At 43.3% G+C, this 18821-nt stretch overlaps 1 protein-coding gene across 1 annotated transcript in view; it reads right to left on the bottom strand.

Annotated features, from left to right (window-relative positions):
* Window positions 1–18821, bottom strand: part of slc5a10 (solute carrier family 5 member 10) — a 43763-nt gene that overhangs the window by 3083 nt on the left and 21859 nt on the right. The window contains exons 9-12 of the mRNA XM_072464025.1: window positions 16388–16495; window positions 15588–15738; window positions 13606–13774; window positions 7216–7431 (exon numbers count right to left, since the gene is read on the bottom strand). Coding sequence (XP_072320126.1) covers window positions 7216–7431; window positions 13606–13774; window positions 15588–15738; window positions 16388–16495 — 644 coding nt within the window. The remainder of the gene's footprint in view (window positions 1–7215; window positions 7432–13605; window positions 13775–15587; window positions 15739–16387; window positions 16496–18821) is intronic.

Genomic DNA, 18821 nt, shown 5'->3' with positions numbered 1-18821 from the left:
GAGTCGAAACGTCTATTTTTTCTAACTGAGTCCAGATGACTACAACTGAAGCTTTTTCTACTAATAATAATGATAATAAAATAATTGTAATAATAATAATAATGATAATACAAACTATTTAAAAAAACAAAACAGACATACCGCATGTAATAGATTGTAGCAATAATCAATCAAGTGACTTTCACAGCCCGACTTTAAGAATAAAAGGAGATGTCACTGCAGTTTTGCTCAGTTTAAAAATATACATCAGTGACAAAGCAACAAAAGGCTCTAATACTGAGTAAATACGTCTCCACTCCCACTGGCTTTAATATTAATATGTCACTGTCTGGAGCTCAACTGAAGTCATGTCGTCATCAGGCCATGACTAAATAAAAGTATTACAGTCACAAAGCAGTGCACTGTAAATCCATTTATGAGTCATACCACATGTATTTGCCTTATTTCAGTCGCTCATAAGCAAAGTAAACCGCATGAGTACCTGGGACTGAAACGCTCGCCTTGTGTGGAGGTAAAGCAGAGATATCCAGCCATTATCTCAGCGCGTTGTGTTTCTATTGATAAAGCGGTAGCTGCACTAACACTGGGGCCCGGGCCATAGCGCTAAAAACACTGAAAACACTAAAAACACTGCGGTAAATACACCTCCAGGGAATGGAAGAGTTCTATAGCTGCAGCATTGGAAACACGTGGCCTTGTTTTCGTAAAAAGAGTTCCACGGCAATTTAGAATCACAATCAGAAAAGGTTTATTTCCATTGTCGATGAACACAATTCATAATTTGCTTTGGTGATTCGCTGCAATGATGAACAATAATGAAACACAAGACATATACGGTGTTAAATCTCCTCATTCATCTCTATAATTTAGTGTTTAGCATCATAAAATCTTTAGCAGTTTAACGTTAGGTCGACGAATAAAAACAACCTTCAACAGATTTAATCTAAGTAATAATTAGTCGTAAAACTTCACTTCAACTTTCTGTACAAACTAGTGCATCAGGATGAACCTGTTTCTACAATGACTGACATGTAATATTATTTTAGAAAGCAACAGTGTACGTGAATGTTGGACCTGTGCTGTAATCTTATTTATGTTTTATCTTATTGTATCATCATTATAATTATTTTATTAGTATGTTGTTGTTGTTGTTGTTGTTATTATTAGGCCCGAGCGCCACAAGCTGGCGAGAGGCCTATTAATCTCGTAAGGCCGTGCGAAGCACGGCTGCGAAAGTGCGCACGTAGTGCGCACGAAATCGAGCGCGAAGCGCTCGCCCACTTCCAAACACTCACTAACGCACTCCTCCACTCATGCACGCCCCGTGCATACTAATTAGTTGTAGGAAAATGGAACATTACCGTTGTAAACGGGCGAAGCCCGTGCAAAAGTTCGCACTAAACGAGCACTTTACATTCGCGGTCGTCATCCCCATATAAAGCACTCATTTGCGCTAAGTAGCTCACGAATACGTTCCCCATCTCTTGCATGTTCCGTGCATATAAGCATGTAATGCAAAAATTGAACATTATTACTGTATAGAGGGCCAAAAACACAAAGTGGGCGGAGCCCACTCAAAATTATCGAAAGTACCCGTCAGTGACCAGGGACCCACACCATGAGGTAGGAAAGCGCGAGCGCTTTCCGAAAATGTATAGTTTATGATATTTGAAAAATGGGAAACATTGTTTTCGCATCGGAATATTATTCTTTCTTTCTTTCTTTCTTCTTCTTCTCGGGACCAACCCCCCTATTTTTCACCCAGTGAACATTGACGAAAAGTCACAAAAATTTGCACACCTCTAAAAATCGTGCCTCTCTACATTCTGGCTATTTCCCTTTTCTAAAATAAAAAAAATTGGCGCATCAGCGCCACCAAATGTACCAAAAATGCATTGAGAGATGGGAAATGACCCAAAAAAAATCTGATCGTAGAATCATGAAATTTGGCGCAGAGGTAGATGGTGACAAGAGAAGTAAAAAATATTATTACGGCAACGCCGTCCCCCGAACCAAATGTCGGCCATATTGCTTCAAAAATGGCTAAACATGACTTCGGAGTTTTTCCAAACGTCGTACTTTTACGAACTCCTCCCAGGGCGTTGGCCCTAAAAAGCTGAAATTTGGTGAAAATGCTACTGAGGAGTGGGACATCAAAAGTTATCCAAATTACATTGATACCTCTCACGGTCTCTGTGCGGCGAAGCCGCAAACTGTAACTAAAATTTCAGAAATCTCCCATATTTAAAATTTCTGCCGTTTGCGCAGATAAAGTCCGAATTGCGTCAAATTAGAATCAGTTGTTAAACTCTTTGCCCTAAACCTACTTGAAGTGAAATAAATTCATTTGGCGCCACAGCGCCCCCTACAGATTTTATATGGAGGTTAAATGTTTAGTTTTGCGAAATTATATGAAATTTGACACACAACTCAATTTTAGCATCCCCATCAAAAAAGTCAATGAGACCCATGTCATAATTGTTATGGCGTTGCCGTAACGATGACCGAAACCTCCCATGTTATTCCAATGGGGCCAGAACATGTTTACACTTTAGACTTTCACAAACTCCTCCCAGGGCGTCAGCCCTATTAACCTGAAATTTGGTGAGACTCATCTTCAGGACCATCAAAAGTTATCCACATTTTCATTCAAAGAGTCACGGTGTCTGTGCGGCAAAGCCGCACATTTTGCCAAGAATTCAAAATAAAATTGCTTTTTGATGGTAAAACAAAGGGGAGAACATGTGACAGCGTCACAGATTCAGCAGTAGGCGTGATAAAAGGACAATTGGGGCGCGTTAGCGCCCCCTCCTCTTGCGGCGTGGCGGCGGTGTGGCGGCGGCGTGGCGAGGGCCGATCATTGCCGCTTGCGGCTATATTTATTATTATTTTCATTATCATTACTATTACTATTATTATTACTATTCTTATTACTTTCATTATTATTACTCCACCAAAGGATTCATCAGCAGCTGCTCCACCACCACCAGCAAAGGATTCAGCTCCAGCTGCTCCACATTCACCTCCACCGCCTCCAGCAAAGGAACAATCTTCAAAGGCCTTGGACCCATCTGTGACAAGCCCAACAACATCCCTGTCATCGCCCCTGCCTTCACACCAGCCCTGGGTTCCCCCTGCAACATCTACTCCCACTAAAGATCCATCATTCTCCTTCTCATCTCCACTCTCACCCATGGGCCTTCCCAGCCATTTTGAAAGTCTGATCAAATCAGGCATTAAGATGGCTCCACTCACGCCCAATATAGCAAGGGCTATGTCAGTACCGACTACACCAACAAAAGCCCCACCACCCATCCAACCTCGCCTTTCACCTGGTATCTCCCATAGCTAGGATGCACTGGGTCTCAGCGTTGCCGGGACTTATTGTCACATTAAAAATTAAACCAACCCGGGGCCCTATGTAAAAAGAGCCCCCCCTAGTGCTATTTCTGTAGCCACATCATCACACAGATGGAAAAACAAAATGCGAGTCAGGCCCAATCTGAGAAATGTGATTCATATTCCCTGTGAAAAGATAAAGCCCAGTCCCACTGAAACTAGTCTGAAACTTGCTGTGCTAAATGTCAGATCCTTATGTAACAAATCTCTCTTAATTAATAATTTTATTTCTTCTTATAATCTTGATTTTATGTTTTTAACTGAAACATGGCTTGACAAAAACACAGGAAATGTAGTTCTGATAGAATCTGCTCCACCCAACTTTAAGTTTGAATCTGAAACACGAGAAAACAAAAAAGGGGGTGGAGTCTGTGCTGTCTTTAGAGATGAAATAATTACCCGCAGGTTGTCTTTTGGGGTGTTTTCATCATTTGAGTATGTATCCTTTAAAATGGAGCTAAAACGGTCTCCATCCATTCTCTTCATTGTTTTATACAAGCCTCCCCAGCACTGCCAACGTTTTATTGATGATTTTACTGAGAAGCTTTCAGTCATATGCACAGACTTTGATGGTTTGGTCACTACAGGTGATTTCAATGTGCATGTTGATAATATTTGTGACAGAAACGCTAAAGAGCTTGATGCTGTCCTTGAAACCTTCAGTCTTACTCAGCATGTGAGAGGCCCCACCCACAGCAAAGGACACACTCTAGATCTCATAATTACAAAGGGGGTAAATATTTCAAATGTTAATGTGATCGATGTTGCTCTGTCTGATCATTTCTGTCTTCTTTGACCTGTCTGTTTCTCCCAAACCTCCGGTTGGTCCTGCAGTTGTTCAGAGGAGACACATAAGTGATGGCACAGGTGCACTGTTTATGGAAATGATAAACTTTGAAAATGTCTCATGTTCTAATGTAAATGATTTGTTGAACTCTGTTACATCTAGTGTTTTGAATGTTCTGGACACCATCGCCCCTATAAAGGCTAAAATGGTTAAAAATAAGCAGAAGGCGCCGTGGAGAAATGATGATTCGGTCAGGGCACAGAAGAGGGAGTGCCGCAGGGCCGAACGGAAATGGCGCAAGTCAAAGCTCCAGGTTCAAAAAGAGATTTACAAAGAAAAGCTGAACATGTACAACCTAATCTTATGTAGAACTAGGGAAAGATATTTTTCTGAAATAATTGGAAGCTGCAGTAACAACTCGCGTGTCCTGTTTGCCACAGTAAACAGATTAACAAACCCTCCAGCTCAGCTGCCGTTAGAACTCATTTCCACATCCAAGTGTAATGAGTTTGCATTATTCTTTAATGACAAAGTTCAGGGCATTAAAAATGCTATAAATCCCACAATGCAAAAAATTACCCTAAAACCACCAAGACACTTAGAGCTAACTCACTTTGCACCAGTAACTGACAAAACTGTCCATGAGATCATCACCAGTCTGAGTTCATCTACATGCTGCCTTGATGTGTTACCCACCAAATTTCTAAAGTCTGTGCTGAACAGTTTGTTAGCACCATTCACTCACATAGTTAACATGTCGCTTCAATCTGGAACATTCCCAATGTCTTTGAAAACTGCGGTCATAAAGCCTCTCCTAAAGAAGAGCAGTCTTGATGCCGCAGTACTGAGTCATTACCGGCCCATCTCTAATCTGCCATTTTGGGGCAAAGTCCTTGAAAAGGTTGTTTACCAACAGCTCACAGATTTCCTCTTAATAAACAACTCATTTGATGTTTTTCAGTCAGGTTTTAGACCTCATCACAGCACTGAGACTGCTCTTGTCAAGGTGACAAATGACATCCGCCTGAACACTGACACGGGCAAAGCCTCAGTCTTAATTCTGTTAGATCTGAGTGCTACTTTTGACACTGTCGATCATGGGATCCTCTTACAGAGACTAGAGGACTGGGTGGGCATCACTGGCACTGCCCTAAACTGGTTAAGGTCCTATCTGGAAGACAGGAAGTACTTTGTTGAAATTGGTAGCTGTGTCTCAGACCACATGACCCTGACCTGTGGAGTGCCCCAAGGGTCAGTCCTGGGTCCCCTTCTGTTCAACCTCTACATGCTGCCGTTGGGTCAGTTGATACGCAGTGAAAATGTGTCCTATCACAATTATGCAGACGACACTCAGATCTATGTTTCACTATAGGCAGGTGACTGTGGACCAGTAGATTCACTCTGTCACTGCATCCAACAGATCAGTTTGTGGATGCAAAACAACTTTCTCCAGCTGAACTCAGACAAGACTGAAATAATCGTTTTTGGCCCACAGAAACAAAGAGAAAGTGTTAGCGGTCACCTCCAGAGTCTCGCTCTAAAACCTACAAACCAAATTAGAAATATGGGGGTAATAATGGACTCAGACTTGAACTTTAATAGCCACGTCAAATCAATAACATCAGCAGCTTTTTACCATCTAAAAAACATTGCCAAAATCAAAAATATAGTGTCAAAACCAGATTTAGAGAGACTTATCCACGCGTTTGTCTCCAGTAGATTAGACTATTGTAACGGCCTGCTCACTGGTCTCTCCAAACAAGCTGTAAAACAGCTGCAGTACATCCAGAACGCTGCTGCTCGGGTCCTGACTAGAACCAGGAAGTACCATCACATTAGTCCTGTTCTCAGGTCTCTGCACTGGCTCCCTGTGGCTCAGAGAATAGACTTTAAAGCAGCTCTGCTTGTGTACAAGTCTCTCCATGGCCTAGCACCAAAGTACATCTTGGATATGTTAGTGCCATATGAACCATCTCGGACTCTGAGGACCTCAGGGACCGGCCTCCTGCTGGTGCCCAGAGTCAGGACAAAACATGGGGAATCTGCGTTTCAGTTTTATGCAGCTAAAATCTGGAACAGTCTTCCTGAAGATGTGAGACAGGCTTCTACTCTGACAATGTTCAAATCTAAGCTAAAAACAGTTTTGTTTAGCTGCGCATATGACTGAAGGGATTTTTTCTTTGCACTCTTCTCTTTTGTTTGTGATTTTATTAGTTTAGAAAATCAGTTGGATTGATAATTTTTAATTTAGTTAATTTTATTGTAGTTAATTTTTATCGTTGCACTCTTCTCTTTTGTTTGTGATTTTATTAGTTTAGAAAATCAGTTGGATTGATAATTTTTAATTTAGTTAATTTTATTGTATTTCTGTACTTTCTTTGTGATTTGAATGCATTTTTCCTGCTGTGTGAAGCACTTTGAATTGCCTTGTGTATGAAATGTGCTCTACAAATAAACTTGCCTTGCCTTACTTTTACTGCTATTACTATTCTTATTACTTTCATTATTATTACTATTATTATTACTACTACTACTATTTTTCTATCTTGTTTTCTCACGCTGTGGTCGAACGTGTCGTGAGATATAAACTATAAGATAATATTGGCGTGTGCTGTTTGCTCATTTGTCCATCAAATTACGTCAAAAATTTAGTAAATGTCTCATATCCACCGGCCTCTCACGTTCTAAACAACTAATCGACTAATCGAAAGACTAATCGATTATCAAAACAAAAATAGACCTAAATGTTAAGAACTTTATTTTATCTGTCTGTTTTTGTCACATTTAACTTTATTTTGTCTTTTAAATTGTTAAATTTCATAAAGTCGCTCACAAACTTGAAGAAAAGTCACACGTCAGAGCACGAGAATGAAAGAAAATGAAAGATTTCGCTGTTGTTTCACAATAATAAACGTGAATAATCGTTAAATCCTGATGTTTTTTCCTCACAACAACCGCCGCGCTAACATTTGACCCCATGACATCATCATCACCCCTCATCGTCGGGCGCATTCCCCCGCGTGCGTCACCTGTTCCGGGCTGGGCGGCGGCGTCACCAGCGACACCAGCGTCACCACGGCGGCGGTGAGGCCACAGAGCAGGATGGCGAAGTGGAGGTAGTGCACGTCCCGGAGCACGGCGGGGGCGGAGTCCACCACGCCGCACCTGGGAGGGGGGAAGGCGAACTCCAGCACCATGCGGCACACGCCCACCACCAGCCCGACCATCAGGCCCCAGAAGGCCCCCTGTCGACGCACAAGCCAAGGGTTAGTGGAGACGCAGGGACGTTTACCGCGTTTATGGAACGAGGCGTGTCAAGAGGAACAGGTAAATCGATAATCGGGATTATATCAGCCGTAAGAACCTTAAAATTATAATCGTGACAATTTTAGAAGCAAAATTACATGTTTTTTGTTCAATATACAGCCCAAACTTTATTTTATTTTATTTACTTTATTTTGTCTTTCAGAAAGTTCAGTTTTGTAACGTTGGTCACGAACTTGAGGAACAGTCACAACAGAAAATTTAAGATTTCACTGTCGTTTGGTCATAATGTCAATAATAATCGTGAATAATCGTTAAATGGTGACGTTTTTTTCTCACAATAATCGTAACTCAGCTGTCGACGCACAAACCAGGGTCAGTGGAGACGCCGGGACCGGGCCTGACCTTTTAATCATAATATAAACCATACAGTTAAATTACTTTTACGCAGATTTTGTGTACCGTGTTTTCCGGACTGTGGGAAGTGGCACCTTTTTTCATAGTTTTGGCCGGAGTGCAGCTTATACTTATATTTATACTTATATACTTATACTCTGGAGTGACTTATATGTGATATTATTTGTTATATTCACACTTGCAACTGCATTTCATACTCCAGTGCGACTTATATATGTTTTTTTCTTCTCTTTTATGCATTTTTTGGCTGGTGCGACTTATACTCCAGTGCGACTTATATGTTTTTTTCTTCTCTTTTATGCATTTTTTGGCTGGTGTGACTTATACTCCAGTGCGACTTATATAGTCCAGAAAATACGGTATATTTCATTCTAGAAATCATGCAAATATATCTCTGTTTCCATTCAAATAAATAGCTTAAGTTAGGGGCCATTTTCTGTGTAAATGTACCCTATTTTCTGTCGCACCAGCCCAAAAATGCATATAAGAGAAGAAAAAAACATATATAAGTCGCACTGGAGTATGAAATGCTGTTGCAAGTGTGAAAATAACAAATAATATCACATATAAGTCACTCCGGAGTATAAGTATAAGTATAAATATAAGTATGAGTCGCACCCCGGCCAAAACTATGAAAAAAGGAGTGACTTATAGTCCGGAAAATACGGTACTGAGTTTAATGAGAGCATTCTTAGTCACGGTGCGGTTTAGGCCCCGAGCGTGTGTCATGTACAGACTGTAAATACGAGCTCCCTCCACCATCCGAGTGTCGCGTCCTATCGTGAGTCACAGACATTCTGCAAAGAGACATTTGGTTTTGTTGTTTGTGGAGGAAACAACGCCACTTGAAGAGTTGCTGACTTCGCAACTTTGCAAAAATTTTGATTTTGATTCGATTTAACGTTTAAATAAAGGTATAAGGTAATATTATATAGATTTGTTTGACAAATATTTTCACATTTGTCGGACAATTAAACCTCAACTTAAAGTGACGTATGACAGGTTTTTATTGTTGTCTAATTCTAACTTTATTTGCTGTATTTGTACCTGTTGTACATATAAATTATAGTTTTACACCAATTGAGCATGTATTTGTGGAGAAAGCACTGAAAAATCTGTAGAAAATGACAGGAAGTGACATCACACCAGGATAACACTCATTCCAGTCAAAGTTTATGCAGAATTTACACAAAGAAACAACTTTTTTGACTCTCTAAACATTAATTCAACAAAATAAAGTCGCTCTCATAGATTTTTTTTGTCAATAAAAAAGTGACATTAGATGAGTTTAGGCCCAGTTTTTGCTGGGTTATTTCCTACTGTGATGTCATCGATTACAAACAGGAAGTGTAATTATAAACCTAAAAAATGTGCAAATGTACATTTTTATAATTTTTTTCAGCAAAATTCCAAACATATTTATCTTGACTGCGTCCCGGTTCAGTGACTCGTCCGACCTGAAGGGCGCGCTTTAAACACATTGACATAATATCGTCTGAACGTCGTTATCGGTCAACTCATTTTAGTCGCTTTATAACTTTGTATTGAATGTTACGTTTACAGAAGAACAGAACTTTCTGAATACCGTATTATCTGGACTATAAGTCGCACCTTTTTTCATAGTTTTGACTTATATTTATACTTATATACTCATACTCCGGAGTGACTTATGTGTGATATTATTTGTAATTTTCACACTTGTAACTTCATTTCATACTCCAGTGCGACTTATATATGTTTTTTTCTTCTCTATTATGCATTTTTTGGCTGGTGCGACTTATACTCCGGTGCGACTTATACTTATATTTATACTTATACTTATACTCTGGAGCGACTTATATGTGATATTATTTGTTATTTTCACACTTGCAACCGCATTTCATACTCCAGTGCGACTTATATATGTTTTTTTCTTCTCTATTATGCATTTTTTGGCTGGTGCTTATAGTCCAGAAAATACGGTACTATTGGACACTTACTTCCCTCGTGTACGTTCAAAACAACATTACGTTCCTGTCAGTGCGTTCCTGTTGAGCTTGAACTTTTCACATTTTGTCATGATTTACACACATTTTGGAGGCCATGTGCAGCGCTCCGCCGCTCGTGTTTCCGTGCGGCCTCGACACAAGTGGCACCTCCGCGCTGGCCCCGCCTTTAACCCGAGCGGGCGAGTGCGTGCGAAGTGCCGCTGGAGCGCAGGGCAAAGTTCAGCGGGGCCAAAGCAGGTCGCGTCTGTTCGCCCGATCGTTACGGGAGCTTCTGACCGAGTCACGCCACATGTTGTAAAGTGAGTAATGTGTGTCGCGTAAGTCGAGTTTTTGTTGACTTTTTGAACCGTTGTGTGTGTGGTTTGTGACAGAATATACGTTATGTTTCGTGCAGTTACGGTAAAATGATTTGAGGATCTCGTTTGACTGAAAGTGGCTGGTGTTGTAGTGAAACAGGTGAAGATTAGAAGGGCCAAAATAAGATAAGATAAGATGAGATTAGTCATTATTTGTGCCACAATGGGGAAATTCCAGTGTTGCAACACACATTTGGTACAGAAGTAAACAACAAAGAACAGATAACTTATAAAAAACTTTGAAAAAACACTCTCAATAGAAAAGCTCTTATAAAATGAAATGAATATCTAAGAACGTTGTCAATGCTCGTTAACTCTTCTTAGAACGCAGCAAATAAAAGAACACTGGTTAATTAAGTAAAAATGTGCTTGAATTAAGTAGTATTCATCTTGTTTTAAGTAATTTTGGACTGTTTTGCCAATGGAATAAGCATAAAATCCTCCAAATTTGAAAAAAGTAAAGTATTTTTGAACAAAAGAATGAGACTGCACTTGAAATACGAACAAAATGCACTTGTTTTAGTGGCAAATCTTATTTTAAGAGGGTTAAAATATACTCAAATCCTGATGGATTGTACGTTTTAATTGATTTGTCTCGCTGTTTTTAAATGTACTTTATAAAATTAGATTTGAATTATTTAAGATTGTATTTTTTTCCCAATCAAACTCTAGATAATAATGCTAATGCTGTGGACGATACACGGCAACAAAAAGAAGCTGTGAAACGTCTGTGACTTTGTATTTTACGTGAAAAAAAGAAAAGCGTACCGTATTTTCCAGACTATAAGTGGCACTGGAGTATATTATTTCTTTGATAAAATCCAAGACCAAGAACAGACATTTCATCTTGAAATGCAGTTTAAAATAATAACAGATGAGAGAACATGGTGAATAGGTGTACGTATGCTAACGCTAACACCTTCAGCTACATGACGTATGCTAACGCTAACACCTTCAGCTACATGACGTATGCTAACGCTAACACCTTCAGCTACATGACGTATGCTAACGCTAACACCTTCAGCTACATGACGTATGCTAACGCTAACACCTTCAGCTACATGACGTATGCTAACGCTAACACCTTCAGCTACATGAGGCACAGACAGAACTGTGGTAAGTGTCTGGTATGTTAACGTAACATATGAACAGTTATTCAGATAACTATAGCATAAAGAACATGCTAACAAGTTTACCAAAGCATCAGTTTTACCCCAAATCACTAAATCCACTGAATTCTTCTTCCTCTGTGTCACTTCTAAACAACTCCACAAACTCCAGAGGAAGAGGAAGTGCAGATTCTTCTTCTGCGTCGATTAGAGCCTAGAGCGCCCTCTTGTGGTTGCTAGTGTGAAAATAACGAATAATCTCACTTATAAGTCGCACCCTGGTCGCACCCCAGGCCAAACTATGAAAAAAGGTGCCACTTATAGTCCGGAAAATACAGTACATCATTATTACAAAAAGAACCGATCATGTTTTGGGTTTTTTGTTTCACTGTAAAGCTCGAAAAACATGCGCCAATAATGAAATCGTGACGTGTTTCCCGAGGCAAACCGAAGCGCGCTGGTGTCGGAACAACGCGCCGCCGGCAGAGGAGGAGGAGCCACGCCCTTCTGTAGCGGAAAGAGCGCCCGATCGCCGCATTCCTCCGAACGGGCCGCTACTCGCCGCCGGGACGTGCCGACACAAGCGTCATCCGTGTGTTTGCGTTATCTGTGTTGTTTGCTCTGTGATCGCGGCTCGCTTTCACACCGGCCGCGCCCCTCTTATCTGGCGAAGGCCTCGGGTTTTGTGAAAGTGCACTTGAGAAAGCACTTGAGGAACGTGTCGCCGCGGAGACCCGACGGGCGCGCAGACCCGACGGGCGCGCAGACCCGACGGGCACGCTGGCAGACGGGCGCGTGTCATGTCGGGCGAATGTGACATCACGCCGTGGTGCAAGACGCAGCTTATGAACCCGCCGTAAATCCCGAGCGCGTTAAAACGTCGAGGAGTCGCTTGTAATATTTCAGACACGGAGCAGGTTCTGGAAAGGTTTTTTTTCTTTGTTTGGTGGTTACCGTATTCTACACCAGGCATGTCCAAATCGCGGCCAGGGGGCCAAATGCGGCCCTCAGACCAATATTTGTTGGCCCACCAGCTTCCTGCTAAGTTGGTCCAAACAACAAAAAGTAGCTGTAAAATTGGACAAATTCAAGCATTGTGATGTTGTACAAACCTAATATTAATGTTCCAAGTCTGATTAAAGGTGTAAAGGCATCGAAACAATGTCAAATGCCAAATTTGAATGATTCACTTCCTTCAAATTGGACATTGCCGGGTTGTTTGTGGCCCTCTGCTCCGTATAAGATCCAAAATGTGGCCCTCGGTGAAAAACGTTTGGACACCCCTGGTCTACACGATCGGACAAACGTGTGCATTTGTTTACACCATAAACACACAAAAAACTACGTCGTTGTGTGTAATTACGACAAGCCTCAGGGGCCAGGACTAAAGTGTAGTAAATGTGTAATTAACTTAAAAACAGCTTTTACAGTAATGCAATAGTACTATGATGATAATACTGTAAACCAATATAATATAATAACTCATATCTGTCCAGGTGTTAGTGACAGTGACAGGTGAGGACTTGTTTTGAAATATTTTACAGCAGAATTGGTTGTGCGTGTACTTTACGTCATGACACGCCCCCGCGGTGTCGTTTCAGGCCGTTTCAAAGTCAATAAATGACTCGTTTCACTTTATTTATGTGTTTACCAAGGGACGGTGTAGAATAACTAACACTACATGAAATATAGAAAGTGAATTATGGTCGGACGACTTGTTGAACTAAAACGCAGTTAAGATAAATATGTTTTGAATTTTGCACAAAAACTTGAACAATTTTATCACAGAATAGCACATTTTGTAGGTTTAGAATTTCACTTCCTGGTTGTACTTGATGACATCACACTAGGAAATTACCCAGCAAACACTGGGCCAAAACTCATCTAATGTCACAATCTTTTTATTTGACAAATAAAAATCTATGAGAGCGACTTTACTTTGTTGAATTAATGTTTAGAGAGTCAAAAAAGTTGTTTATTTGTGTAAATTCTGCATAAACATTGACTGGAATGAATGTGATCCTGGTGTGATGTCACTTCCTGTCATTTTCTACAGATTTTTCAACACGTTTTCTCCACAAATACCTGCTCGATTGGTGTAAAACTATCATTCATATGTAAAACTGGTACAAATACATGAAATAAAGTCAAAATTAGAACATCGTAAAAGCCTGTCATACGTCACTTTAACCGTGAGTGTAAAACTGATGGTGTGAGATTAGGCTGTTTTGGGGCGTGAACTCTCTCTCTTTACATCTTCGTTTACTCTCTTTGAAGCGCCTCACCTGCTCATTGGTCCTCTTCCAGAACACGGCCAGGGTGAAGACGGCGGAGACGGGCGGGGCCAGGTAGCTGGTCACAGACTGGATGTAGACGAAGAGCTGCCCGCTGTTGGCCGACTGGAGGATGGGGATCCACACCACGCTCACCACCACCAGGATGACCGTCACGATCCTGGACCACACAGTGCACACACGGTCATGTTCTGTGAAGCTAAAAGCTAAAAGCACACCAATGTTTCTTATTATCAATGAATTACTGACAATAATTCCCGTCCACGCTCTACTTTACCACTTTGGGATTAGTTACGATTCCATAAACTAAAGATAATTGAATGATGAGTCCGGTTTTCGTGTGGAATTACCATTATTTGACACTTTTTACACTGAAATGTTCCCGTCTGTGGGTAGATTTCGTCCTATTACTGCGGCAAATAATACATTTTTCGCCCAAACGATTTAGCTAACTAAATATTAAAGATGCAAACTCTTCCATCTAGACCTACAAAGTGTGATCTACCAAGTTCAATATTCCAATTTCCAAGTAGGGAAGTTACGATTTCAAATGTCAGTGTAAAGATTATTGTGAGAATAAACATTGCAATTTAACGATTATTCGTGACCAAAACAACAATAAAATCCTGAATTTTCTCTCCTTCTTGTTTCTGAACACGTCGCCGCTCCTCAACGCGTGACCCGCTTTATCAAATCAAACTTTCTGCAGTATTATTTTTGACATAAATTGCAAGATAAAAAAGCACTTTACAGTTTTAGTTTTTGAGGAACGGCTGAGCAGAAAAGACTTCATTTTGCTTCTAAATTCATCACATTTCTTTTAAATTAACAAAAATAATAATAATTTAGTTTAAAAAAAATGTCCCTTTTGTATAAACTGAATAAAAAACCAAACAGCTCTTCTTTTAAAAATGTCACAAATACCGTATTTTCCGGAGTATAAGTCGCACCAGGCAAAAAATGCATAATAGAGAAGAAAAAAACATATATAAGTTGCACTGGAGTATAAGTATATAAGTATAAATATAAGTATAAGTCGCACCCCGGCCAAAACTATGAAAAAAGGTGCCACTTATAGTCCGGAAAATACCGTATCATTTTTTTTGCTTTTGCGATTACACTGCGACCCTAACGATTATCGATCAGCCGAACATTCTTGGTGTCCCCACTTCCGAATCGCCACCGGCCCCGCCCCGTCGCTACCTTCCCACCAGCAGCAGCTCCTTCTCGGACGCCGCCGGCCCTGCCCCGTCGCTACCTTCCCACCAGCAGCAGCTCCTTCTTGGACGCCACCGGCCCCGCCCCGTCGCTACCTTCCCACCAGCAGCAGCTCCTCATGGGACGCCGCCGGCCCTGCCCCGTCGCTACCTTCCCACCAGCAGCAGCTCCTTCTCGGACGCCGCCGGCCCCGCCCCGTCGCTACCTTCCCACCAGCAGCAGCTCCTTCTCGGACGCCGCCGGGCCCGCCCCGTCGCTACCTTCCCACCAGCAGCAGCTCCTCATGGGATGCCGCCGGCCCCGCCCCGTCGCTACCTTCCCACCAGCAGCAGCTCCTTCTCGGACGCCGCCGGCCCCGCCCCGTCGCTACCTTCCCACCAGCAGCAGCTCCTTCTCGGACGCCGCCGGCCCCGCCCCGTCGCTACCTTCCCACCAGCAGCAGCTCCTTCTTGGACGCCACCGGCCCCGCCCCGTCGCTACCTTCCCACCAGCAGCAGCTCCTCATGGGACGCCGCCGGCCCTGCCCCGTCGCTACCTTCCCACCAGCAGCAGCTCCTTCTCGGACGCCGCCGGCCCCGCCCCGTCGCTACCTTCCCACCAGCAGCAGCTCCTTCTCGGACGCCGCCGGCCCCGCCCCGTCGCTACCTCCCCACCAGCAGCAGCTCCTTCTCGGACGCCGCCGGCCCCGCCCCGTCGCTACCTTCCCACCAGCAGCAGCTCCTTCTCGGACGCCGCCGGCCCCGCCCCGTCGCTACCTTCCCACCAGCAGCAGCTCCTTCTCGGACGCCGCCGGCCGGTGCTTCTTCCAGATGTCCATGGTGAAGAGCGTGGAGCTGCTGTTGAAGATGGACGTCAGCGAGGACATGAGCGCCGCCATCATCACCGCGATCATCAGCCCCCTCAAACCTGCCGACAACGCCAAGACGACATGTAAAGTGCAGGCCGCGTTCACCGTGACGAAACGTGACGCGGCGAGAGTTTCACACGCAAACGACACGTCAAATGTGCAGACGCGTGTGCGGCTAAAACGTCCCTGTTAAAAGAGCTAATTATTTATTTTAGAAGTCGACAAGTCAGCGATTGTTTTCACATCTAGTGTAGTCTAGGTTTAGTCCTGGTCTAGTCTAGGTTTAGTCCTGGTCTAGTCTAGGTTTAGTCCTGGTCTAGTCTAGGTTTAGTCCTGGTCTAGTCCAGGTTTGGTCCTGGTCTAGTCTAGATTTAGTCCTGGTCTAGTCCAGGTTTAGTCCTGGTCTAGTCCAGGTTTAGTCCTGGTCTAATCCAGGTTTAGTCCTGGTCTAGTCCAGGTTTAGTCCTGGTTTAATCCCACTTTTAATGCGGTGAATGTGCAGACCTGAACACACCCTGAGACTCTGTACAGTCCAGATAACGAGGGCGATTATCGAAACACGACGATGCCAAGAACGCGTCGTAGCGGTCGTTTTATCGTGCGGAAATACCAGGTCAAATAAGTGCAGGGATAATACGGCAGAGCAGAGCGAGCGTTTCCTCTCACTATTACAAGGAAGCGACGGGTTCTGTTCCCTGCAGTCCTCACCGCTTGGCATGAGCTCGATGACCAGTTTGGGGAAGGCGATGTTGGAGCACCCGACCTCGGCCCCACACACACGGACACACTCCTCGGGGTCCACGCATCCCACCGAGTCTGCAGAAGAAGTACATCGTCACGTCGTGATAGCACTTTCCCCCAATACTTTGCAGTAAACTATAACGTGCATAGATCGTTATTCATATCGGTCATTTAAACTGCAAAATATTGGATCTAAACTGGATTAAAGTGCCTCTGACAGGTTTTCACGATTGATTAATTGTGACTTTATGTGGTGTGTTTATACCTGTTGTACATATAAATTAGAGTTTTACACCAATGGAGCAGGTATTTGTGGAGAAAATGTTGAAAAATCTGTGACAGGAAGTGACATCACACAAGGGACGTTCAGTCCAGTCAAAGTTTATGCAGAAGTTACACAAAAAAAACTACTTTTTTGACTCCAAACATTAATTCAACAAAATAAAGTCGCTCTCATATATTTCTATTTGTCAAATCAAAAAAATTGTCACATTTTTGTCCAGTGTTTAATGGGTAATTTCCCAGTGTGATGTCATCAATTCTAAACAGGAAGTGACGTTAAAAACCTTAATAATGTGCTATTCTGTGATCTTTTTTTAATATATTTTTTTAGCATAATTCTAAATATATTCATCTTCACTGCATTTTTGTTCAATGAGTGGTCCGGCCTGTAGGGGGCGCTGTAAGAATAGAAACTGGACCATTGACTTCCTGTTGTAAATGCAAACTTGATCAGCTTTTCATAGCTGCATTTCACCATCGCGAGCAGAGACTTGTCTTTTACTTGGTTGTAATAGGTTATTACAGAGGCGGGGATAGGGGGCAGGTGAAAACAGACATTTTCCCAGCCCTCGAGCCTCAGTTGAGGATTACTCAAACATGCATGAATCCATCAAAATATAGCTCATGATAAGTGGAGGATTTTTTTGCCGATTTGAGAACTCATGCGACTTTTAGAAAAGTGTGCATGCGCAAACTCATGCAGAAGCACGCAACAGCCGCGCTGCTACACGTGTGTTTGTTTATTAGCGACAGATCACATCATTTCTCATCTCAGCAGATTTCCGTCTCTTTTGAGCTCGAACACAGTCTTCCTCTGTCGTCCTTCAGCCTGTACACCGAAGGAACTCGCTAAACACACACCGGCATATCAACCACGCATGCGCAGCCATGGAAACGTGCTGCTATGGGGACGAGGCTGCAGGTGTGCAGTAGGTGCGTGATTGACATGTGAATGAACTACTCGACTGTTCACTGTTCACGAGGAAATGAGACTCAGATTTGACGCCAAAAAATCCTCCACAATTCCTTTAAATTACTTAAGATGATGAGGCCAAAACTTCCCGCAGCCTTTGCATCAGTACAGAACGAACGCGGACCCCGCAGGGGCCTCGCAGGGGCCTCACAGGGGCCCCAAAACACCACATCCAGAAGAAACACCCCTGTGTGTAACATGATACACTCTGAAGACGCTCAGTGGTCAGGAGAAGGGCTGCTTTGTCCATTAAACACACACACACAGACACACAGACACACACACATGCACACACATGCACACACACAGACACACACACACACACACACACAGACACACACACACACAGACACACACACACTCACACACACACACACACAGACACACACACACACAGACACACACACACACACACACACACACACACACAGACACACACATTCTGCCTCACTGAAGCTGCCAGTACTTTCTGCACAAACATGCACTCAGTATTCTGGGAAGGTTTTATAATCACACAGACACACACACACACACACACACACATACACACACACACACACACACACACACACACACACACACACACGGGGCTGGAGGGTGGAGTTAACCCTCTCTCTTTTTCCTGACCGACTCTCCCCCTCTCTGCCCCCGGTAATCGAGCTTCCGTTGACAAATTCTTAACACAAACCGACCGACTGCAGTCTACTGGACGGTCCCGCGGGATCTGGACGCGTCTGCGGCTCAAATGGAGCACAGGGCACGGGACGCGGACTTTACAGAGGTTCTGTCTCTTTCAGGGAAGTCAACACGTTGCCATCGTGACGTGTGAGCGGCTGCGCCCCGGACAAAGGAGAAGTGAGTTTTACAGGAGTGAGGGTGCGTGCGTGGCTCTGCTGAGACCTGGACCTACATGTCCCGCTGAGACCTGGACCTACATGTCCCGCTGAGACCTGGACCTGGACCTGTCCCGCTCAGACGCGCATCACAGTGAACACACCCGCGCGCGCGCCGGGCCCCGGGGAGCCTCAGTCACGCGGGCCGCGCAGGTGAATTGGCCCCGTGCGCGTCAGGTGAAGGCGTGTCGTGCAGAGACAGAGGGTTGTTCTCCCGGTGCTGACACAGTCCTGACACAATCCCGACACAGTC

This window comes from Eucyclogobius newberryi, unplaced genomic scaffold, assembly GCF_026437365.1.
Source record: "Eucyclogobius newberryi isolate DKJ021-1_F unplaced genomic scaffold, fEucNew1.0.hap1 SCAF_4, whole genome shotgun sequence".
NCBI lineage: Eukaryota > Metazoa > Chordata > Actinopteri > Gobiiformes > Gobiidae > Eucyclogobius > Eucyclogobius newberryi.
The sequence above is the reverse complement of the archived record's forward strand: the minus strand, read 5'-3'. Positions and strand labels throughout refer to the sequence as shown.